At 43.0% G+C, this 26,421-nt stretch overlaps 1 protein-coding gene across 2 annotated transcripts in view; it reads left to right on the top strand.

The window, feature by feature from the left end:
* POU6F1 (POU class 6 homeobox 1) overlaps positions 1-26,421 on the top strand; it is a 68,097-nt gene that overhangs the window by 10,415 nt on the left and 31,261 nt on the right. The window contains exons 2-10 of one of the 2 annotated variants that reach the window (XM_083169445.1): positions 5,598-5,689; positions 8,464-8,557; positions 9,787-9,967; positions 10,310-10,419; positions 13,584-13,809; positions 15,112-15,359; positions 18,414-18,542; positions 19,964-20,182; positions 23,652-23,784. In XM_083169445.1, coding sequence (XP_083025571.1) covers positions 8,504-8,557; positions 9,787-9,967; positions 10,310-10,419; positions 13,584-13,809; positions 15,112-15,359; positions 18,414-18,542; positions 19,964-20,182; positions 23,652-23,784 — 1,300 coding nt within the window. In that variant the 5' untranslated portion in view covers positions 5,598-5,689; positions 8,464-8,503. Of the gene's footprint in view, positions 1-5,597; positions 5,690-8,463; positions 8,558-9,786; positions 9,968-10,309; positions 10,420-13,583; positions 13,810-15,108; positions 15,360-18,413; positions 18,543-19,963; positions 20,183-23,651; positions 23,785-26,421 lie in introns of both variants that reach the window. The other variant, XM_083169444.1, reaches the window with a different exon arrangement.

Here is a 26,421-nt window from a genome sequence, read left to right as displayed (position 1 = left end):
TGGGGTCTGGGGGCATTTAACATTGCACCCAATGTAAAATCGGGTCCATCGCATCGCATGCGATGCGATCGACCCGATTTTTCCGACCCGATGAAAAAATCGGGCGCCCAGATATTACACAAGTACCTTTATATTATTAGATAGTTCTCTATTATGCCCCTCATTTTTATCTAATTTAGATATGTTTCTTAGTAAATCCTCCCAAGGGCAAAAGTTTAGCCCTCTTATTAGGCCTAAAAATCAAACAATTAGAAAAGTCCCAAGGCGCAAACAGAGTTCCTGCTGCCTGACCACAAACAAGGACCACAGAAAATCCTCCAGCAAATGGACATATAAGACGAATACTAGTCGATGGAGCTGGACTCGGTTTTCAAGCTTTAAACTTAAATTCTCATGGGTGCTTGTGAAAAAAAAATAAAAGACAAATATGAGGCTAATGTTTAAATTTCTGGAACAGAAAAAGTGGATCCATGAATAAAAAACGGGGGGGGGGGTGCATACCCCACTCACACAAGAAAAGGAGGAGACGAGTGTATAAAGGTATCTTTAGGGGTCACCTAAAGATGGTAGAATAGATGATATTACCAAATCTCTTTTTTAGAAGGTAGTTGTACCGTACTCACACAGCAGCTCGCCGTGACCCACTCATAAAGGTATCTTTTGGTTGATCTCCCAAACCTTTACTCGTGTCAACGGTAATCCTCTAACCCAGGTGTTTGGAATACGAAAAAATAGAATGGATATGTAAGGATGCTCAAAATTGAATGGTTGATGGCTCAGGATTGTGCTATGTATGGGGGGAGTGTACCCTACTCTCGTAGACAAGAATAGTGACCTGTCTAAAAAGGTTTGTTTTAAGATGATCATTTCTCAGATGGCTGTTTTATAAATTTTTATGTTGTTTAGTGTTCCCTCCTCTATGCTTCTGTCTCTGACTTTTTGGTGTGTTTATAAGGCATTGAAACCGACTGTTTTCGCAATGATTGAGGCAGAGACGTGCCTCAGGAAAAACCTGTTGTGGTTCTTGACAGTTGCTACAAACAAAAGTCATCATAAAAATATCTACTGTGAAAACTTAAAAATACAATTTACAATAGAGACAAATGCCCTAAAATATATCCTGGTGTGTATTCTAATATTTATTCATAGTTGATGTCTAGAAAAGTGTTCTGATAGTCATAAAAAAAGTATCTACTGGTGTGAATCAGTCAACATATTCCTAGGGTGGCCAATCCCAGGATCGGGAGCTGCGGGATCCCGGTATTTTGCATCAAAAAGTCCGGAATTTCAATCCCGGGATTGGAGTATCTAATCCCAGGATTTTGAGATAAGACTGCACTGCTGCCCGGCTGTTCCCGAATTCCGATTCCGGCGTGCGGCCTGCGTAGTGTGACAGTAGAGGTCGCGCTGCACAGGCCACACCGTCACCGCCCACTCTGATGCAGCCTCTGCTCCTGTTGCCGCCCCCTTCCATTCTCCTCCGCCCGCCCGACTCTTCTCCGCCCGCTAATGTAAGTAAATGTGTGGGGATGTGTATGGGACATAGGGATGCCAATCCCGGGATTGAGCATTTTCAATTCCCGGGATCGAAAAAATACCCTGGGATTGGCATCCCTACATATGACATATCCTGTGAAACTCGATCAGTGTGTATGCAGTGAGCGATTTTTTTTGGCAAGCAATTTGCACTCCATCGAAGGCCATAAACGCTGAGCAAAAATACCCAGTGTGTATGGACCTTGAGATGATAATCATATATGTTTTTAGATATATTCAGAATTTGCAGCAGAACATCACCACTCCAACCACTTTAAAATCATTTAATTCTTAGATGGCTATTTTGTGCTGTGGCCATAAGATAAGATTGCAAAGAGGCACTTTGAAGTGCAAGAATAGAGTTTGTATGTTTATTACACAGTCTAGTTTATTTAAATTGCATGTTGTATACCAAGGCACTTTAAGTTTTATCTTTTTATTATTAGCAGTTTCTTATATAGCGCACACATATTCCGCAACGCTTTACAGACAATATTTCACCATTCACATCAGTCCCTGCCCCAGTGGAACTTACAATCTATATTCCCTACCACATGTACACGCACACACAGACATTCTAGGGTTAATTTTCTGGAAGCCAATGAACCTAGTAGTATATTTTTGGATTGTGGGAGGAAACCGGAGTACCCGGAGGAAACCCATGCAAGTACGGGGAGAATATACAAACTCTGCACAGTTAGAGCCATGGTGGGTATTGACCTCAGTGCTGGTTAACCCATGACCTCAGTGCTGTGAGGCATTAATTCTAACCTCTCTCCTCCTCCACAGCTCCCTACCTCTCTTCACTGATCTCTATCCACACTCCCTCCCGTCCTCTTCGCTCCATCGCTGACCGCCGACTGACCTCTCACCTAATCACCTCCTCCCACTCCCGTGTCCAAGATTTCTCTCGCGCTGCCCCCCTGCACTGGAACAACCTCCCGCCACCCATCAGGCTATCTGATTCCCTTACCTCCTTCAAGCGCTCCCTCAAAACCCACTTTTTTCGACTAGCCTATCCCTCCTCCTAACCTCTTTTGATCCTCCTATCCTGCCTCCGTTCCCCTCCGTTCCTACTTATCCTATTGTATTTCGTTCGTCCACCCACCTATTTTTAGTATGTTAACTCTTATGAGCAGGGCCCTCCTTCCTCACGTACTCACCCTACCTCATTACCTCACCTGTGCTCCTGTCCTGTTCTTCCCTTCCTCTACTTCATCTTCGGTCTCCTTGACTATTTTGACACCTACTTCTGAACTGATGCTGATTTTAGTTCTACCAGCTATACCCCTATTTATACTGTATCTTTCTACACACCCTGTACGTTACCTTGTAATTTGTTTTTTTTTGTTTGCTATGTACGGCGCTGCGGACACTTTGTGGCGCCTTATAAATAAACGTACTACTACTACTACTAACCATTACACCATCTGTACTGCCCATCTTTAAAATCTGTTTGCTGCTATTAAGCACCAGACACCTTTTTAAAAAAGTTTTTTACACCTTTTTTTTTATTAAACTTTTTTATTGAGACATATATATATATATATATATATATATATATATATATATATATAATCACAGTATACAAGTGGTTACACAATATGGAAGAAACATAAAACATATTCAGTAACAAATACATGTCATACATCTCATGTCTAACCATCACATATTGGAAAGCAATAATTATTATACCAACATTGTTCAGTCAATAGAAATAGGGGGTCTTGAGCAGCCATTCTAGTTAGATGCCACATTGTTGTTTTTAAGCTAGCATGGATCTGTTGTCTTGTGGTAAAGGGGAGAGTGGATATGTAAGATTCCCATAGAAGAAAAAAATTCCCACATATCTGCCTCTGTCTACGATGGCCTCTACCCAGTCCATTCAAACTAAGAAGTGAAGCTTGGATAAAAATAGAGGGAATTGTGGGGGAGTTCCAATCCAACCCTGGAGAATAGTCGTTATGCCTGCTGCACTAAGGGCTAGCACAGTGGCGTAACTAGAAATTTTGCGCCTCCCTGCCAGAAAAAGTTTCTGGCACCCCCCCCCCCCATATATTAACACACGTACAGACAGATACTAACACACTGACATGCAGACAGACAGACACTGGCAGTGGCATAGCTATACATTTTGCTCCCCCCTGCCAAAAAGTTTGTGGCCCCCTCCCCCCAGCTCCTTTCCAGCGTGTTTCCCCAGCGTGTAACGTGATGACATCACGCGCATAACAGAGAAGCTGAAGCAGGAGAGATGGAAGAGTGACCAGCAGACACTGCTGCTTCCCTTGGCTCCGACGCATCTCAGGCTACCCTAGCACGCCCATCTGCCCACCCATCCTGTACACAGTAGCAAATAGCCGGCTCTGTGTACAGTCAATTGAATCAGTGGGGGGATTAGTCGTCTCTGTGAATAACTCGCCTCCAGTGCCCAGTCAGTGGGCAGCGACAGGCAGCAGCATGTCAGTGCGTCGAGCGGGTGCCGGCGCCCACACAGACCCCGCTGCTGCTTGCTCCCCCCAAGCGGCAGCTGGGGCTGCCTTACAGTAGTTACGCCACTGGGCTAGTAAGATGACACTTCAGAAAATTGCAAAAGATGTTAATCCTCAGTTAGAACTAAAGAATATATGGAGTCAATTTCTGCCAGCTTCCGCATAGAGAAGGGATGAGCAGCTATGCCGCCTAAAAAAGCAAGGTTATTCAATAGGGGGAAGAATAGGGAATGGTATTGGTTTAAGCCTGCTGCATGTAGCAGTATGTGCCAGATATTTCTAGTGGACCATAAGAGGGGGTTGGGTTTCAAATTATTGGATATTTCCTGGTCATGCCGGTGGAGAAAACAAATTAAGCTAGTATTACCCATAAAACCCTGGTCTAACATTACATTAGTATAAACCGAGCTGTTGTGTAGCCAATCCCGCAAATGCCTCAAAAGAGCAGCATGATTATAGGTGACTATATCTGTGAAATTTATACTGCCATTGAATTGTGGTTGCACAAGTTTCCGCATGGCGATGCCGGCACGTCCGCCATTCCAATTAAATCTATAAAAAATTGTTATTTGTTGAACATCGGTCTTAGTTAATAAAACTGGTAGTATTTGTTGTGGGTAGCGGTATTGCGATCATTTCCCTGTAGTTGGCTCTGCCTAGGTAGGATAATGGAAGACGTTCCCATTTTATAAAATCAATAGTCAGGGTAACAATAGTTTTGGTTATATTACGATTACATAAATTTGCAGGGTTACAGGAGATTATGATTCCCAAGTATGATATATGTGAAGCGTTCCATCTTAATGGGTATTGGGATACCCAAGAGGGGCAGGTATCCCAATTAACGCTGGTTAACTGGGGGGGATTACGTTTTCCCCAATGTATTACTAGCGCACTTAACGTGCGCTAGTGACAGCCCGCCGAGTTACGCTCGGAGGGGCTGTCCCCTGCAATCCCCCCAGTGATTAGCGGCTGGGGCGATGTATTAACAGCCGCCCAGGCGTTAATTCGCCCCGGCCACTTTGCCAGCTCAGGGCTAGCATTGTCCTATCCCCCACTGTTGGGACAACGCTAGCCCGGCTTCTTGGGCTGCGCTGGAGATCTCACGGTTTTATCGAGATCTCGCGCATGCCCAGAAAGCCGGGGGGGGGGGGGGGACTGCCAGTGCGCATGCGCTGGGCACCAGGGGAGCTGATAAGGAGAGCCGTTCACGCTGGGCATAACGGCTCTCCTTATCGGCTTCAGGGGGGTTAATACATCTGCTTAAAACGTTTTCCCGCTTCTCCACGTTATGCTGGAGAAGCGGGACTCGTTATTTAAAAAACGTTATAGGCAGATTGATACATCTGCCCCTATGTGTTTTATGTCTGATTACATTTAGTAGAGCCCACAGGAAAATTAAGAGTTTAAAACAACACACAGTGGATAACTTATAAAGAATAATTTGATATTCTGATGTTTTAATACATTTAATACCATAGTTTTGCATTATAATATTTTGTGGAAAATAAATGTGTTATTTTATTGTATTATATAGTGTATTTTTTATATTTGTGATATTGTTTATTTTAGCAGTGGAATACTTTTTTACGTGGGCTGAAATGGAAGTTACAGAATTTGAAAATCGACAAAGACAAGCTAGAACTACCAGCGATAGTCACTAGGTGAGTCTCTGTTCACTTGATTATTAGAATAGAAGCACATTTTTCTAATAAACAAATATTAATGATTGCAGTAATCAAGGAGTTTAGAAAAAATCAATAGATTTTAGTTCGATATTATGGGGCAAATTTATTAAACTCGGGGAAGTGTCTGGTTTTTATCACCGGCCAATCCACTCTTAACTGTGAAGTTACAGGCTTGGTTTGAATAATGACAGGTAGGAGCTGATTGCCCGGTGATAAAAACAAGACAATTTATCACTTCGCCAAGTTTAATAAATCTACCCACAATCCTTTATAAAGCTTTACTTGTTTCATTTGTAACATTTTGCTAAAGTAACTTAGAAACCAATTTTGTTACAGATGATGATGATGATGATGATTGATTATTATTATCATAATAATATTAATAATACTTTATTTGTATGGTGCTACAAGGGATCTGCAGTGTGATGTCCGACAAGTACGGGGTATATAAATTTAGCTACATCCGCAAACAACTCTGAAATAAGTATCGGGGTGGCAGAAAACTGAGGGATTAGATGCCTTTGAAGTGAGTATGGAGTAGGAGATAGTTTAAGTTGAAAAAGCACATGCGGGAAAAGGGCCCCCTCCTCCGTGAGAGGCGGCATATGTGAGAGTGTAAAGGGTCAGTGCTGATATACAGACCACACTGTGCTAGAAGCACTACAGCAGACAGAGACACCCCAGCCAGGGAAGAGGAACTGCATGGGTTTTCAAAGATGGCGAGTGCTAGAATGAACTTCTACCCCCCCCCCTCCCATTACTCTGTGTTGCCTGATCTGCTCCCCCCCCCCCCATTACTGTAGCTCTCTTAGCTTGCCCTTCTCCTTTCATCAATGAGTGTCTTCCAGCCTGCCCCCTTCCCTTCCTCCCCCAATCATTGAGTGTCTACCGACATACCTTCCCAATCATTGAGTGTCTCCTGTACCCTTCCATCACTGAGTGTCTGTTGATCTGCTCCCCCCTCCCATCACTGTCTCCCTGCCTGTCACCCTCCCTCCCCAATCACTTAGTGTTTCCTGCCTTTACCATCACTGAGTCTCTTCAAGCTAGCCCCTCTTTCTCTCCAATCACTGAGTGCATCCTGCCCTCCCCCTAAATCACTGAGCATATCCCGGCCTGCACCACTCACATCTGTGTCTATAGTTCCCTCCAACCACGTCATGCCCCTCATCTTAAGTACTGTGTGAGACGAGGACGGTTAAGCAGGCAGCGCATGAAGAACAAATGGTGCCACTGTTAGTGCTCCCACCAGCTTGCTCCACTCCACATGTTGGAAGGAGCAAACTGCCTCCTTCTCTATACTTGCAAAGGTTGAGGCTATCATGGAAAGGTGAATAGGCAGGGCAGGCTGCAGCATCCCTGCTCCTCGGAAAAAGGAAGAGGAGGAGCTCAGCCGTGCAATAAGAGAATAGTGAGTAGCGCCATCCAGTGGCCACCGCCCATAGGCAGCTGCCTAAAGCTGGGAATAGGTAAGAGCTTTGTAAGTGAGTGTGAGAAGCTTAAATTAGATTCTAAAAGGGAAGGAAAGCCACTGAAGGACTCATGAGAGAAGGGAGGTGGACATATGTTTCATATGGAAGAGGAGCCAACAGCAGCATTGAGAATAAATTCAAGTGTAGAGAGGCGGTTGTTAGGGATGTCAAAAAGGAGTAGATTACTGTAGACCAATGGAATTTGAAAGATGTGTCCACATACATATAGCCTCCTTGCTCATTAAACAGTCGTTTAATGCAATACAGCTTTTCTTTTTAAATGCATCCATTCCTTATTGCTATGTGTATATAAGATACACAATCAGACCTTGCTGATTACCGTGATATGCAGCATACCTGTGTTCTGTCTGTGATTGTGGTTGTATCTGCATACAAAATGCAACATTGCAATTTTCCTGGAAAACACTGTATTATCATCAAAAAAACCATTTGCATAGATGAATGGGACCTGTATTGAGGCAAAAGATAAGCATTTACAATCAGGTTATGTTTGAGTGATAGTTTGCTTCTGAAAATGTTGTTTTGCACTGTGAAAAAAAGAACCCAACTAAACATTAAAATGATGCTGTTCCCATCATCGGATATTGTCGCAATATTATTTCACAAATAGCGGGGACCCAGATGATAAAGTACTGCAGTTGTGCCACTTGGAAGTGGGTGACACAATATATTATCAATTGCCAATACAACTTCTACTAAGTTGTTTCACCTTCATTTCCAGAAAATATGATTCATTTCCACTTCAATTAAATATTCTTAGTAAATCATTAGCCGTGTGTGAGTCATTGAATGAACAAGCATAATCCTGGTCCCCAGGCCACTCCATGCCAATACTCACACCCTTCTATGACATATAAATCATTCATATTTTTTAATCATAATTTAAATGCTTGTCCTGTAAATACTGCCTTCTCCTACATATCTGTGCTGTATGTACACCAAAAGGCACTTCCTTTCCATTGATTTTTGTAAAGGGCAACAGTTGTGCCCCTAGTAATATCGCTGATAATCTTCCCTACCTCGAAGTAGCAATACTAGATAGCCTTTAGACATTGGTATCTACAGGGAAACTGCATTCTGGGACCCGTAATGCTAAAGGGGAGGGAGGGATAAAAGACAATAAATAAAGGTGGTATATATCCTTTCATCTTTTTGACCCTACAATAAAGGGGTATTAGAAGTGGACTAATCAGCATGATTCAGTGATTGGTAATTGATACATGCATAGATTACATGTGCGGCGATTTTGTTTTGCAGCATGCTGGAGGCGTGAGGGACGTCTATTCCATTAAGCACAATGGAAGCTGGTACCCTCCAACAACATGATTCCCCACTCACAGTCAATGAACAGGTATCGTATTGTCATCATTCAGGAAAATAGCTGCTACTATCAGATATTCTGATGGCTATCATATATGTCACTTGGGTTTAATTTAACTTATGCAGATCCAGCATTAAGAACATAATAAAGCTGTACTAAACGTGTTATTTATTGCTGTAAATGAAATAAAAGGTAGTTGCTGAGAAACGATGATCGATAGTAGATGGGGAATGTGATACATCTAAAGCCCCGTACACACGGGGCAATAGGGGCTGAAATCGCTGGGAATATGGTCGCTGGCGACCATATTGCCAGTGATGGGAGTGTGCCCCGGTGATAAATTGCTGGGTGCACGCTCCCGTTTTCTGGCCCCTTCTAACCGCTGGTCGCAGGAGCTTGCTCCTGCGACCAGCTGATTACCTCTGCGGCACTGCCGGCTGAGGTTCCTTTTCATCAGCGACCATCTCTGGTCGCTGATGAAAAGGGGACACGGAGCAATATATTGCTCAGTAATATATTGCTAGCAATATATCTCCCCTGTGTGTACGGGGCTTTAGCCTATTATTTGTTATTGGTATTGATGACATTATAGTTAAGACTAAAGGGTCTATGTACTAGGTCTTGGAGATAGATTGGGGTCTATTTATGTAGCAGTGAAAAGCTCTTTTCTCAGTGATAAGCCGGCTTTTCTCTGCTTCTTTCTAGTCACAGAAGTAGTTACCGTGGAGAAATTTCTCCAGACGTTCCCGATTACTGTAGACATCGATATTCCTCATACACCAGTATGGGGAGAGTAATGATATATTCCTTTGCAAAATTCCTTTGTCATATGCCGGGTCACCTACTCCTGACTACCCCCACAATAGGAGCTGGTTGGTTGGTACCTTATCTCCATCCATTTTATCTCTCTCCAAGGTTTTGTATATAGACCCTATGTAGCAAATGTATCAAAACAACTGTCATTTTTCAAACCGCCTATAAAATGACGGATAGGAGCTGATTTAAAGGGTAGTCTTCATTTTACCTTCAAGCCTTCCAAGTTGTACATAGACATATGCTCTCTCTGTTATAATGGAAATAATGCAACCCTCTTATCCCTAACATAAATCAACATAATTGTTTGTATTAGCACTGTGTACATTATGAACTCTCTCTGCACATGTTACATTTGCCCCACCTGCAGTGCACATGTATTTGCCCATTTGTGAAAGATTTAGCTTTTGTGATCAGACCTATATCTACATCTTCTGGCCATACAGGTAATTGTGATGTCTGGGCATGAGACTATCCGGGTTTTGGAAGTAGGTGTGGATGCACCAGCACAACCCGAGGAGGCTGGAAAGACATTTGACCCTCCAGTTCCTGAACAGCCAGTCAATAATGACTTGGCGAGAGAGACAGTGCTGTGCCATGCGGAGAATGCGAGTGACAATTCCGTAGGTATGTATTGTACTTGCCAGACATGAGATGGGATTTCGGATTGACGCCAACTAATTGCAACCTACTTACATTTCATTATAGTATATGAGATATATCTAAACATATCTAATTATACTTCAGTAGGTATGTAAAGTCTACAATAAGACGACTGTTTTGAAATTACATTTCCCGTAATGCTCAACTCCTATAACACATATATATCCGTGAGTTGGAATTTTGGGGGTTGTCAAACAATGACCAGTAGAGTTTATATCTTTATAATGTACAACTGACTATTTCTCACCAAAGTGACAATATAATAAATTGTATTCTTTATATCTCTCCCTCTTGATGTGATTGAAGTGAAGTCTTCAGCCGGACTAGTTTCTGCTTCTATCCCAACACTCTTCACCCATGCCGCAAGCCAGCCGCAGCCTACTTTTACTTCCTTTGCAGTACAGGCTGCACCACAGGTGAGGCTCTGATTATGATACCCTATGTAGATTTTAGTGTGTGGTTATTGTAGTGCTTTTTCTGTGTGTCAAGGAATGTTGGAACTGTAATGAGTATGACTATGACATAAGTAATTACATTATGATAAAGACTTATAGCATAATGTAGAGTACTATACACCTTATGCTACAAACATCATATAAAATGCATCCATTAAAACAAACCACCTATATACAACTATAGCTGCAAGCTGTGTCACACACAACACACAAATGACTGGCATACATTTAAAATGTGACTGCTTCTGCATTTGCAGCCAGTGCTTGCAGTAGTACTGATGAATTGTGGCTATCTCAGGTCACAGTGGTGTTCTCCGTGTGGTTCTTTCTGGAGTAGCTCACATAGTATTTTATATAGTGTCTGCTTCTAGTGTTTCTAATGAATGCAATTGTTGGACTTAACTCTCCCATACACTATCATGATTTGGGACGATTTCACCATTTGGGCCGAGAAATCAGCCCTAATGGATGTCCCCTCAGGTCCGATGCACGGTCCCTTGCGCATCAGACCTGAGGCGGAGGTCAGACCTCCCAAAGGCGGGGAACAGGGGTCACATGCGAAGCATCACATGTAAAGGAGAGCGTGCGACCCTGCTGCCCGAGCATTGCCTGGCCATACGCTGCTGCGAGAGATCAGGCCAACGTGTCTCGCCACATCTAAATGCAGTGGAAATGTACAATATGAAGAAGGTAATCAGAAATTAGCCAATCATAATGTAGCCAGTGAGACGTGTTTTGATGATGCTGCGGTTTGTCAACAGCGTCATCATCATCACCATCAGTACTTTGCTCCAATGGTCAAGCACATGCAGGGGATTCACCTGTCTGTCTCGTTACAATTCCACTTCTGTAGCCTAGGGAGTGTACGGTGTTAGTAGACAGGGCACATTAACTAAAGGTCAATTTCTGCAGAGAATCCAGTTATCAATGTTTTTCCTAATAGAAGTATAGAAACCAACAGAGAACCCACCTGGGAATAATTGATATATGTGAAATTCACAAAATAAAAAAATATGGGTTCTTCCCAAATTGATATCCAGTCCTAGTCCTTTAAGCCTAGACTGCTAGTGGAAAAGTAACTAGAGAGCGAGTTTCCACTAACTTGCACTAGGCTTGGTCAGGCAGGACTCTTGGAATGATGGGGGGGGGGGTTTCCAGAAATTGGCAGGCAATTGGCACTAGGGCTGGCTTCACAAGTGGGGTAGGACCCACTAGAGGTGTGTGATATAACCAGCCATAGTGCTGAGAAATCACAAGTATCAGCATAGCCTGGTAGATAGGCTATGGCAGATGGTAGCTTCGACCCATTGGCTCCTCAGCCAAGCACATACACCAGATGTCTGAAACTGCGGTTCCACTCGTACTGAGCAGGATTACTATGGCGACAACGCCTCATCAGTAGGGTAAAACTAACCTGTCTCACGATAGTCTAAACCCAGCAGAGGGCCTATAGTGCACATGTAAAGGAAATATTAAAATATTATTTTACTTAAACAATATAGCCTTTATTTCTAGAGGTCCTGTGTCCACAATGGCACATACACCTTACATAGAGTTTGCAACTGAGCACTGCTGCTTTGACTGAAAAAAAAGGTGATTGGTGAAGTATGGTAGATGGTTCAGTAATCAGGATTACTAATGTTTCATGAGTTACCATGTTTACAGGGAAGTCAGCTGGGAACTCCAAGGGTAAACATGAGAAAAGTGCAAGAGTGGGTGGAAACACAGGATCGTAATATCTGCATTAATTCTAAGGGCAGTATTCAATGAGGCCAATTCGCCATGTTTCATAGCGAATTTGTGCTCTTTTCACTTTGGAAGGTGATTTTTTTGTGTCAGAAATTGATTCACCCTATTCAACGTGCACTTTTCACTGTCTGCGAACAGTGAATGACGGACAATTCGCCGCCTGATAGTCTCCGCAATTCGCTGTGGTTTTTCAATGGGTGTTTCAATGTGATTCGCCGTGAGTGTATTCAATGAGAAGATGGTGAACTGCTTTCTAAGTAATTTCCGCCGTGTGCCACCTTGTAGCAATCGCCATCTTTTCATGGTGAAGTGGAATGTGAGCTTTTAAAATAATGTTTTTGGTGGAAAAAAATCAGGAATTTTATTCTGTGAAGGGGCATGCTATTTTTATTCATGTGCTTACAGCACATGAATATATATTTAATTAAAAAAATATATATATATTTTTTACACATAACAGCCAGCAGGGGGCCGGGAGCCGAGAGCCGCTCATTAGATATTCATATATTCACTGCTCCCGATCATTACATTGGCACGATCAGGAGCAGCGCTAGCGGCTCCTACCCGGTCCCCAGGGGTTAACATTCGCCGTCAGGGGCAGCGAGCCCCTGCGGCATTGAATAGTGTGTCAGCGAGGGCTGGCAGCGAAGGCTCCAGCCCTCCGGAACACGGCAACTGGGCAACGAATCCTAAACAGGATTCGCTGCACATAACGATTATAGTCATTGAATACTGGCCTTAGTTTAAGATAAAACAGATGAACAGCTGCAGAACAAGCAATGCACTTCAACCATTGACACAAGCAAACAGAAAACATAACACGCAGGATACCTTAGTTGGGTACAGTCCCATCACTGCTCATCATGGTGACCCTTCAAGAGGATATCTGGTAGACAGATCAACCTAACTTAGATCGACAATGCAAAGGTATTTTGTATTTGAGTTTAGATCCAAATGGGCTTAATGCGTTTTGCTGATGTCATGAACATGTGACCAGCTCTCTTCATCAGGAGGAAGAGTCAGTGTTGTTGTTTTTTCTGCATTTTCAGTTTCTGTCACTGCGACAGTTGAATCGTGGTATTGTTTAAAACAGAAATGATTGTTTAACAAACCAGGGACCGAAACTGGTTACATGGTGACATCAGCAAAAGGTATTTAGCCACCTTGGAACTAGCTTCTAACTTTTGGAGAATGTGGGAAACCGAAGCACTTAGAGTAAACCCATTGAAGCCTGGGAGAACACACACGCATAGAGCTCTGGTTAGAGTATAACCCGGTGTTGTGAGTAATCATTCTGCCATTATGCATTGTCTGTATTTAAAATTAGAACAAAACATACTGCAGAAACCTAACAGAACATTTTATTGCTTTTGCAGGTCTTGACTCAGGAAAACTTATCTACACTTGTTACAGGAATAATGGCTCCCACTGGGACAGTTACTCAACCTGTTCTTATTCCCTTTACCTTTCCTGGTCAGATGGCGGGCCAGCAGGGTCTGGCTGTATGGAACTTCCCCACTGCTACAGTAGCCACTCTTCCAGGCCTAACGGCCGCTGCCCCTGCTGGAGGAATGTTCAAATTGCCTTTAACAAATCTGCAAGGTAAGACGGCTATTAAATCTATATATTCATATACAATATTTAATTAGACTGCAACTCTTTTATTTAAAGCAACTTCAGTTCTTTTAATCTGGTTGTAAGGCTACTTTTTGTGCTCTATGGGCACATCCAGCGGCGTACATGGACATGTGTTGGACTAGTAGCAACATTGTGTAAGGGGTTCCATGTTCCCAATGGCAAATAAAACCCTGCATGAGGCTTTGACAGCTCAAGATGGCCCACTCAAATTCAGGCCTAGAGTAGCAGCACCCCTTGCGGCTATGGTAACAATATACACCTCTAGGCCTGTGGATTGCAGGAACTGATGCGATTAGAGATTTAGATCATAGATCTAAAGCAGCTATGATTTCATTCACACAAGTTCCTGCTAAGGGCCATAGGGCCCTCATTCAGACCTGATCACAGGGCACATGATGTTTGCAAATGTTAAACCCATGTTGCACTGCAGGCGGGGCAAATGTAACATGTGCAGAGAGAGTTAAGTTTCTGGCAACTCAACTGCAAATGAAGATATACAGATGGATCCGCTCTCATTAGACGCTGGCGCGCCCCATTCTCGGCAGTGGGATGTGTGAGCGCGTGTGACGCACGCGCGTCCCTGTCCGTTGCTGTCCATATGCTAGTGCTCGCCAGCTATATAGATATTTTGCACTCTGGCAGATTAACAGAGAGCGGCTCCATCTGTAACTAAACTGCTTTAAGTCGCAGGCTATGACCAAAGGTGCTGAGAGGGTTGGCAGGTAATTACCTCGGTCCAGATCAGCTTCTGAGGGTGACAAATGTTTGTTAAAATTAGCTTAACCCATGAGTGCCAACATCTCTGTGAGCGATGTTCAAAATATCCCCTAGAAATACCAACATCACTTACATTTGTTATATAAATTCAAATAAAAATGTTGTGTAAAAAATTTTTTTTATTTCCTATATAGGGTAAACATTACAGGTCATTATGATGAATAAAAATGTTTGCTTAGCAATTTCCATACCTATTTTGACAAATTGACTTGGCGCCCAAAGGGTTAAGTATACTGTACATCCACCTAAGCTTTGCACAAACCATTTCCATGCATATGTTTTTTGTTTCTATTTACACAATGAATGTTCATTATAAAGTACAGTATGTTGCAGTTACGTTGTTTCTTAAAGAGTGCTTCCTTCTACCTGTGCTTACTAAAATAACTCTGTCTGTATATGTCATGTATACTGAACCTATATGAGGACAATTATATGAAGTTGTAGTAGCCAGCATTATGCCAGATCACATTTCTGTTTTTATTTCAGCAGCTTCAGTTTTGAACACTGCCATACAGGCCCCCATGCAGGCCGCATCAGCCATTCAAACAGTATATCAGGCACAGCCAGCAGTTCAGGCCCAAGCTGCTCTCCAGGCAACTGTCCAGCCACAGGCTACACTGCATGCTCAACCAACTCTACAGGCCCAAACAGCCATGGTGTCAAGTCCTGTGTCCAAACCTGAACCTCAGACACAGCTCACTGTACAGCCAGCAAGTTTTACTTTTAATCCAGCCATTGTAAGTATCATCAAGAATTATAAATGCATCCCTCCCTCCCAGCATTTGCCATTGCAAACTCAATTCCTGACCCATCTATATCACACCCACTTCCTGATCTATACCACGCCCACTTCTTTAACCATCTATACCACACCCTCTTCCTTAACCATCTATACCACACCCACTTCCAGATTCATTTATACCACACCCACTTCCTGATCTTCTATACCATATGCATTTCATTAACTGCCTATAGCAGGCATGTCCAAATTGTGGCCCTCCAGTTGTTGTAAAACTAAACATCCCAGCATGCCTTGCCATAGTTTTAGCATTCCCTAATAGAAAAACTGTGGCAAGGCATGTTTCACAACAGTTGAAGGGCCATATTTTGGAGATGCCTCTCTTAGAAGTTCCACAGCCGCCACCTGAATTAAGTACAACAAGGATCCACATAGGCCTCCCTTATTTTTTGAAAGGCAGACTCGATGGTGCCCGCCCAAATACCAGATCCCTAGGCAGCTGCCTAATGGTAGAGTCGGCCCTGTTCACAAGGCCAACACTATATGGAGTTACTTGCCTGTTGGATTTAATATAATGTAGGACCCAGAAAAAAGACTGACCCCCCCCCCCCCAACTTACTGATATACAATATTTAAGGAAACATGGATTATGGCAAGGGGTGTATGAAGGTGTAAGGCTCCTTAAATAATATGTATTTGTGTATGCAAGGGGAAATTCACTTTTAAAATGATACTGTTGACACTCTATGGGGAACAAGTCCGTATGGTTTTACACTATAACTTATAGAGAACTTTTTATTACTCTCATCGACTACCAATAAGCACATGAGTGTTTCTTCTAGTTGAGGAAAAAGAGCTTAAAAATTGAAAAGCATTTGTTCCCTTTAGCTCAGGCAAACTACGGCTCACCAGCTGTTGTGAAACTACACATCCCATGCCAAAGTTTGGCTATTAGGGAGTGCTAAAACCATGGCAATGCATGCTGGGATGTGTAGTTTCACAACAGTTGTAGGGCCACAATTTGGACATGCCTGGTTTAGGGGGCTGTTCTTGTGTTATTTATTTTCTTTATCCAACATACATAATATAAAGGAGGCACCGCTGCAATTAAAGATTCTCACTTGAGAAAAAGCTCTCTAGAAATAAAAAATGAATGATATTGTGCACGACATGTGCTGCATTCACTAGAATACAGATGGCACATTTTAAAATGAATACTGTAAGGAATGTCAAGTAACCATACTATGGATAATGGAGCAAGAGTTCCATTGTGATCATTACTACAAAGATAACCAGGTTCAACATAACATAAATAGCTATATATATTGTAGTCTCCACAGCTATTAAATGAACACTGCTGCAGTCTGTGGCCACATGTACATACATGGCGAGACTGACCCTTTGCACATTTGATTCTGTTACAACTACTTGAAGGTGCACACTGAATGCAGGTAATGGACAGCCAGTCCAGCTTAGGTTATGTGGTGTCCACTAAAGCTGAAATTAGTTGGGGTGTTCTTGCTGTAAAAAGCAGCATGTACTGCAATATTATATAGAAATTCAGCTTGAATGTTTGTTAGTGTATGGGCAAAAGGGATTATTCTTGGCATGTATTGTTATTTAGGGAGCGATCATTCCTTGTACTAGTCTGGTTCTTAAAGTGACCTACTGTATATTAGAATTAGAAAAAAAGGGCACAAGTGAAAGCATAGCTTCAGGGTCACATTAGCCATTTTAGAGGCATTGACCTGCTGTCAGCTGTGAGCTTGTACATGAAATGAATGACGTTTAGTAAATCTGTATAATAAATTGGCTTCATGCTGTGATTTGAGCACAAGAGGGGGCTTCTAGGGAAAACTCTCTGCGCACATTTATTTAAATAAAGTTTTAACGTTTCACCATGTAAAATTCTTCTATAGTCTTTAGCATGGGTCCTCAAACTGCGGCCCTCCAGATGTTGTGAAACTACAAATCCCAGTATGCCTTGCCACAGTTTTGCTATAAGGGAGTGTTAAAACTGTGGCAAGGCATGCTGGGATTTGTAGTTTCACAACATCTGGAGGGCCGCAGTTTGAGGACCCATGGTCTTTAGCATAAACACACATTGCAGGAGTCATTGTTACTGGAGAGTTAAGTCTGCATGGCTATGACACATCATACTTACAGACAGAATACGGCTTGTGGGTACCATTGCTGTATCTACAAATGCAATCTAATTTCCTGTCATCCATTGTAGTTTACAGACTTTCACTGTTAGTTCTCATAGTTTAATGAGTTATTTTATGTGTGTGCTTTGGCAATGAGTGCTTGTTTCATCTGTTATGCTTTCGCATACAAATGCTCACTTCACTACAGTGCAAGAAAAGTAAATACGGTACTTGTGTAGTTTCACGGCGCCAGGGTTCCGGGTTCTTCGCTCGCCACAAACTATGTTAAAAAAAGTAACTTAACTCCATGCCAACATGGATAGTTCATACCTCCACTATCCATGTTGGCATGGAGTTGATTTTAAATAGCGTGGCGAGCGTAGCGAGCCACCGAGCCCGCAGCGTGGGCAAGCGAAGCGAGCCCCGCAAGGGGACTCAGACGCACAGCGCCATACTGGCGCCGTGAAACTACACAAGTACAGTAAATACATTGTTTACAATGACGGACCACTAGATTCACGCTAATTTCTTGGAGAAACATCTACAATTTCTCATCTAAGGTACTAGTTCTGAATCTGTCCTCAGAACATGCAGCATGTAGAAAGACAGAGATGTTAACGTAGCTTTTGTAGGGTAACGAGGAAGGCAGCCACTGTCCCTCTAGTGTTGCTCCATTATGCCGGGTAATCCCGCCCCTGTTTGACAGATTAAAGACCACAGCATGAGATTAAGTGGTAATGGGTCCAATTGAGCAATGTTACTGTACCTACCGTTTATAGCAGTATCTGAGAGTGCATATGAAGCAGCAACACAGTGGCTCACATGAATGGATATTTGTCTTTGCATGTGTCACAATGATTGAAATATTGTTGCTTTACAATGTATGTTATTTTGTATTCTTTCAGATAAGTGCAGCATCTCTTGGAGGTCATACACAATTGCTGAGCTCGCTGGCTGCTGCCCCTATTATAGCCAATGCTATACCTGGAGTACAGGGTATCACCAGCCAGATTATAACCAATGCACAGGGCCAGGCAAGTCATTGAAAATCTTGATTGGAATTCACCTTCCTGTATTTGTCACCTCTGCATTTTGCCCTGTTGATTATTTTCACCTACAGTATGTGCAGCCAATGTAGTGTACGGGTCCATTCACACTAGTCACCTATGTGCAGCCATTGTAGTGTATGGGTTCATTCACACTAGTCACCTATGTGCCACCAATGTAGTGTATGGGTCCATTCACACTAGTCACCTATGTGCAGCCAATGTAGTGTATGGGTCAGTTCACACTAGTCACCTATGTGCCACCAATGTAGTGTATGGGTCCATTCACACTAGTCACCTATGTGCAGCCAATGTAGTGTATGGGTCAGTTCACACTAGTCACCTATGTGCAGCCAATGTAGTGTATGGGTCCATTCACACTAGTCACCTATGTGCAGCCAATGTAGTGTATGGGTCCATTCACACTAGTCACCTATGTGCCACCAATGTAGTGTATGGGTCCATTCACACTAGTCACCTATGTGCCACCAATGTAGTGTACGGGTCAGTTCACACTAGTCACCTATGTGCAGCCAATGTAGTGTACAGGTCAATTCACACTAGTCACCTATGTGCAGCCAATGTAGTGTACAGGTCAGTTCACACTAGTCACCTATGTGCAGCCAATGTAGTGTACAGGTCAATTCACACTAGTCACCTATGTGCAGCCAATGTAGTGTACAGGTCAGTTCACACTAGACCAGTGGTTCCCAACCCTGGTCCTCAAGTACACCCAACAGTGAATGTTCCTGCTGGGTGACCTGGAAAACGTGCACTGTTGGGGGTACTTGAGGACCAGGGTTGGGAACCACTGCACTAGACGCCAATGTAGTGTATGGGTCAGTTCACACTAGACACCTATGTGCAGCCAATGTAGTGTACGGGTGAGTTCACACTAGACACCTATGTGCAGCCAATGATGTGTTGTACGGGTCAGTTCACACTATCTCATTGTATGGACCAATTCTAAATGCTTTTCCTACCTTTAAAGTAATTTTATAAAGCTGGGTTCCCAGATAGATCAGTATGAAGCAGTATACCTGATTGCATATTTCTGGTCATCGCATCTTTCCAGCTGATGTGCTGCACGTAACATGGGATGATGTATTAGACGATGGTATGAAGTTCCATGTATGCTGTAATAACACATCGCAGGTGGTACACCAGATCATACAGTATTTTCGGCATGCACAGTGTATCTTTAAATCCCTTTGCCAGCCATTCAGTGCATGTATGTATATAGCTTTGAATGTAACTTTTATTGAGGAAAAGCTTAAATATTAGTATAAATATTCCCATTTGATTTATATTGCTTGTATCTGAACCATACTTTTATTTTAGTTAGTTGAAACAAGTGCTTGAATGAAACATGTAATTACACTAAACCAGTGCATTCATCCGCTGTGCAGGTTATTGGCACGCTACCATGGTTACTGAACTCACCAGGAATCACAGCAGGTGCTGCAACAGCTGCCGTCGCTGCTCCTAACATGCTCCAGACGGTGACGCCTCAGCTTCTGCTAAATGCCCAAGGACAAATTATTGCCACTCTGGCTAGTAATGCCGTCCAGCCAGCAGCTATACGGAAACCAGCTTCCCAGGACATCCCATCTAAGGCCGAACAGCAGGTAATATTATATCTAGAGATGATGGAAGTAAAATTATTTTATTACTGACTGTAAAAAGACTGTTTAATGAGCAAACATTAAAGCCACTGCTTTACTGAGATGTTCCTATTATTGATGTGTTACAATCTATGTGACAATTTGTTTCCTTTTCACACTGCCACTTCGACATGAACTATGAATGAGGTAAACCCGGAGCACGGATTGGTGTGAAAGTGTCCCCAAAAAAAAAAAAGGATAATTGACCTGGGAATTCAACTCTGGTAGCTTGCAGGTTGGATATAAGAACCGGATTATAGGGTGGAGTGAACGGGTAACCCAGGTCATCTGGCCCTGGTCTCGGTCACACTTTATGAAGAGCCAGCTCACCGGCAGTTGGAGATGAGACATATGGCAATCACTGGTTAATGTTTTCTAGATCTCCCCACAGAATTACAAGTAAAGTAACTAGCTCTGCCTGTCACTGAGTAATGAATAGATCTGTGCAGCAGCTAGGCGGTCTAGAAAACGTGAACTGTTGGTAGCTCTCGAGGACTGTAGTGGGCTAACCCTGATATAGACATTGCTTACTGACGTTCTGACTGCCCCATACTGGAGGGTGCAGCCAGATCAGTGTAATATTTGGCATGGCCTCAACATACAGATGGATCCTTCTTCAGCTAGCCTTCTCTGGATAGCCATAGTGAGCTATGGTGAGCCAAGGTCTATTGTTCTCAGCTGCAATACAATACATATAACAATACAGTACGGGATTAGCATAGGATTAAGTCCAACAGCTCTGGCTCACTTAATCCTATTAAAGGGCTAGATGAGGATGGCTCTATCTGTAGGTGGGCGGTGCGGGGACATGGACATGTTATTGCATCATTGTAGTCCCACTTCCTCATTAATCAATGCCAAGATTATAGGTGCTGAATAGCTAGGGGCAAGACTACCATGACGCAATTTAGTGCAAATTGCATCATAGGCCTTTCACAGTCTCCCACTAGCTGCACGGAAGTGCAAAGGGGTGTTGATGCCCATTCCTGGAGATTAGCCTGGATGATGATTTTCGGAATCCTCCCAGCTGGTCCTGGACAGTAGGCACATATAATATAGATTATTTTACCTTACAAATTATCATAAGAGACTTTCCACCTGGTGGTGACAGCCAGGGGCGTAACAAGATATTCATAGGCCCCATAGCAAAAGGGCCCCCTATTTAGCAACTGATGGTGATAAATGTATGTAAAACATATTAATTAGACAGTAAAGATGGGCCCCCTTCAGCTCTGGGCCCCATAGCAGCTGCACCCCTTGCACCTATGGTAGTTACGCCCTTGGTGACAGCACATATTACTCCACATATTCATGCATTCAGTCACTGTTCACTGATAATTGTTTACCCTCTAATTAACATCTAATAAACTGGACATCATTTTGTATGCTTACATTGTGTTTGTAAACAAGAAGGTGAGATACAGAGATGGTGACTTGTGATTTCCCTCCAGCTTACACCCCAACATTTAATGTTGGGATAGCTTCATTGAATTGGTACATGCCGTATTTCCAGGGGCACTGACTAGCTAGCATGAGGGGCACATCAGTGTTAATTCACCATTGCACCATTGCAGCTCACTGAGTAATTCCTGGAGTCGCAGATCTGGCTGTTCCAGTGAGTCTGTCTGCTTTTTCACATGACAGTCATTTTAAAGGTTAAACCAAGCTGGTTTTGTATTTGAAATTATTTCTGGTTTAATATAGCAGGCAGACTTGCTGAAATCCCACCAATACCGGCATCTCGTAATCTGTTACATGTCCCACTTAACTTCATGCATAGAACATATGTGATCTCACAAAAAAAGTATAATATATATAAGATTATCACAAGAAATATATATGATGTATATTTTACTGACTGTTCTTATGTGTAGTAGTATGTCTATCATATTGTATATTGTTGCATGTTCTTTTTTAATATGTAAGCAGATGAATACTATATCAGACCTGTGCCAACTTGTTCCTGATGTAACTCTGCATTTTGCTATATGTGATTCACATGTGTGATCTATTCTCTAGACAGGTATTGCTTTAAATGCGGTGAAAATCATTAATATATTACAAAAAATATGATAATTCTAGTTAATTATCTCTCTTCATATTACTAGTACTTCCTTTGTGACCCCCACCATTCTTTTTATTTATTGGGTTCCTGACCATTAATTATAGCTGTAACCTCTGCTGGGATTGGACACCGCAGTGGCAATGCAATCGTCATAGCCTCTGCATCTCTTGAGATAGCCCAGCACTGCCAAAAGCGACCAGCAGAGGTCCCAACTACAGTATATGTGAGTGCTGGAAACCTGTTTAATACAGGTTCAGGATGAGGCTCGCACAAACAAAGTACTATACTACGAACGGAGGAGGTTTACTGATATTCATTCAAATTGGAAACTTATTTTAGCCTCCCCACAGATAGCAGAAAAATAAACAGATACGTTGATGTTTTCTTATTGTTAAAATACCTATTATTGGGTACTTTGTAGTTTCAGGGCTGCAGTTACGTAGTCAGCGAAGTGTTCCCACGGCCAGTGTAGTCAGCATAGTCAGCATCCCTGTCAGTATCAGCATAGTTTTCCTGCAACCAGTGTAGTCAGCTTGTGTCTGCGACTATGTGTACGTTCGCGCCTAACCATAGCTTACGCAGTTATTGTAGTCAGTCAGCGTTGTGTCAGCGCTTATTACATTGTGTGGGACCATTGACCATTTTAACCTGCCTGACATGACAGGTGTGAATGTGTTCCTGAAACACCCCCACTATACACGCCAGCCTGAAGCATGCCGAGCGCAGCCGGTACGCGTCCTCCTTACCTGTTCATACCCCCACTATGTTGACGTGGATAGTGGGGGTATAAACAGGTCAGCAGGATGCACACCGCGACCCCTCACCAAGCTTCGGGGCGGCTGGATAGTGGAGTTTTGCAATGGAGGCATTTGCCAGTATGTAACATGGAACACTGGCAAATGCGTCCATTATTGTGCATTAGACACACTTGCGCACCGCACGCCCCCTTTGTGCACAAGACGCATGCGCTACCGAACCCCTAAACCTGTCCGTCTCCCTGTAGCGGACACTGGCAGGGTTGCCATACCCTGCCGCAAGAATTACTGAGACGTCCACCAGAGCAGAAGATCTAGCGGTTACCGGCGCTGTGTGAGAGGCGCTCACTAGGCTTGCCAAGGACAGATCGGCAGCTCACGGAGACAGTACGGTGACTACACTGCCTGACAGGGACACTACACTGACTACGCAGGGCTGCCGAGGGGACACTACGCTGACCACGCTAGGCTGACGTTGGGCTACGCTGACAGTTTAGCGTATGGGCTACGCTGACAGCGTAGCGTAAGATGCCGCCATGAAACTATTATTGGTTTTTGAAAATTTACATTGATCAGCTACTTTTTCCACCCTTTCCTTTTTGCTTTAATTCAGCAAATCCAGCCTGCTCCAGCTGTAACACAACCATCCGTGGTTGTAACCAATCCATCTCCAGCCAACACCTCAACGTCCACCCAAGTCCATGTCAGTTGTTCAGAGCCGCCAACCGTGGGCCAGCTTGTCTCCAGTAAGTGTTTCTGCCCTAACATTCCAAAATGGGTCTTTGGTTATAATTTATTTTATTTATTTATTTACAGTTTCTTATATAGCGCAGCAGATTCCGTTGCCCTTTACAATAGTAGACAGTGATAAAACAAACTGGGTAACAACAGACAGACTTGGGGGCTCTGCTGCAAGCTTACAATCTATAGGGTATGAAGATGTTTGCTGATAAGAAAATACATTATCTCAGATATCCTTCTTCTATGACCAAATCCTGTATTATTTCTCTATTTCAAGAATAATATATGTACCAAGGAGAATTGCACACATAATGTACAGATAAGGCTTTATTATGGTAGCAAATATACAACTGTATGTCATTATGTCTTTTAAGGCTTAAATACTATTCCATGAATTTCCTAAACAAAAAAAATATATATATATGTAGTTGGCGAGGGTCCGGCACTCACACGACGCATGTTTTTTTTTCTTTTTGTAAAGAAAATCATATAAGCTTATAAACACAGACTGAGTCTTATATGATTTTTTGACTGAAAGAAAAGAACGTGTGAGTGCCGGACCCTCACCAACTACATCCACCATTTACACATGCACCGTGGTAATATACGTGAGGACAGTAAGAGGCCAGTCTCCAGACTTTATATAGTGTCACATTTAGTTTTTATTCACCAACGCCGCCACATCATAGGTTTCGGCTCTCACAGGAGCCTTAATCAAGACATGCAGACAGCCTTTAGTATGAAAACAAGTGCCGTTTCACCTACAAAAATCACAAACGTACAACAGTCTGTATCAGCGTGCCAAACACTATCATTCTCATAATGTTCATAAGTTAATCAACATCACCTCCATATAAAATGCAATGGACTTTGCATATGTAGCCATGTTCATTATTTATTTTTAGCATATTTATAGCCATAGTTACTGGTGCCCAGCTGGTTCATCACGGGTGCACGCCATCCTCCACGTGCACTGACTTTTATTTCCTGGTTCCCCATGGCTTTCGCCCGGTGGAACGCATATTGGAACGCACAATCTACTTCCTGTATCCTGTATGTCACCCAATAGCGATGGACTTAGCCTTTATTTCCTAGTTCCCTTACTCAGCATCCGCCAGGTGACCCGCATCCTGTTAGTACAGCACATAATTGCAAAACCCCTAAAAACTACAATCCCTATTAAGCATTGCACCATGTACAATGCCTGACTCTGCTTTTGTTAGGACATTGGAGACAGCGGAGACTAGAGTCAGGCAGTGTACATGGTGCAAAGCTTAATAGGGATTGTAGTTTTTAGGGGTTTTGCGACAAAATCCTGAAAAAATATAATCCCCACAATGCTTTGTACCACGACTCCAGTCTTTACTGTCTCCAATGTCCTAATAAAACCAGAGACTGACTGAGGATGACTGGATGTACTGTAATTCTTTACAGAGACACATTGCGATCTTGAATTGCAGATCATCTCATCGTTCAGGAGGTGCACAGAAGAAACTAATGATATCCTTCAAAAGTTCTTCTGAGCATGCGCGGCAGTTCAATAGCGGGAACCATCAATGGTAGAATGCTTTGTCACCATCGATGGTTCCTGCTTAATATGCCATCAGTGGTAACCATCAATATGGGATGCATCGATGGCCATCTCTACTGCATAAATAAATAATTTTATAGCCCACTAAGAAATTTGCATTGGGAGGAGGCCCACTGAGTTGGGAACAGTTACTGTATGTGTAGCCGGGACAGAGCGGGATAGGAACTAGTTTGTATGTATAAAAAAATATAAACAGAAGAAAAGATTATGGGCAATATCCAATTAGCCCAACAAGCTGGTGCAAGATGCTACTTCTCCGGGTTTTCATATTACCTGCCTCAGACAGGCTAAACTAAAGCCCCGAAAGCCGCTGCACTGTTGTGTGAAAACGCACAGCTTTCACTGAGGGGGGGGGGGGGGGGGTCCTGGGAATGTGTGGGATCTTGCTACTCATGCGAGATCTCCAGCACAGCTCAGATCCAACAGCAGGGACGGCGCTGTCCCTGCGGTGGGGATAGGGCATCGCCACCTGCAACTGTCGAAGTTGATACCTGCACAGGGGGCGGAGCGGTCAGCGATGCTGATAGTTCATACATTAGGTAGGAGCCACGCGCTCTATTTAATATATGGCAGCTCCGCTTAGCCTCCTCCCCCGTAGCACCGCCGATATAGTACCCGCATCGCGGGTGTCAGATCAGGGGAAGTGCTATCCCCTGCCATAATGCATGGGGATATAATGCACAGGGATAGCGCATATTCCCATGATCGAGTGTTCATAAATCTACCCCTGGTTTTGAAAATTGACAGGTAGGCTGGTGGTTTATCACTCTCCAGTTCATTACTTTTAGATGCTTGATACATCTGGCCCTATATGTAAACTCCCCTGAAACCTCCGACCTATTCACATATAAACATAATAAACTGAGAAACCACAGTTGTATAAAATTACATATAAAAACACAGAAACCTAGAATTTGATGGCAGATAAGAACCACTTGGCCCATCTAGTTTATCCTAAACACGTGTACAGCACACACTAGTGTCATTTTGTGTTGGGATTCAAGAAAACCTTCCGGTTTATTTTTGGGTCATGGGAGGAAACTAGAGTACC

This window comes from Crinia signifera, chromosome 2, assembly GCF_055691185.1.
Source record: "Crinia signifera chromosome 2, ASM5569118v1, whole genome shotgun sequence".
Classification (NCBI taxonomy): domain Eukaryota; kingdom Metazoa; phylum Chordata; class Amphibia; order Anura; family Myobatrachidae; genus Crinia; species Crinia signifera.
This window is presented reverse-complemented; position numbering and strand designations above follow the sequence as displayed.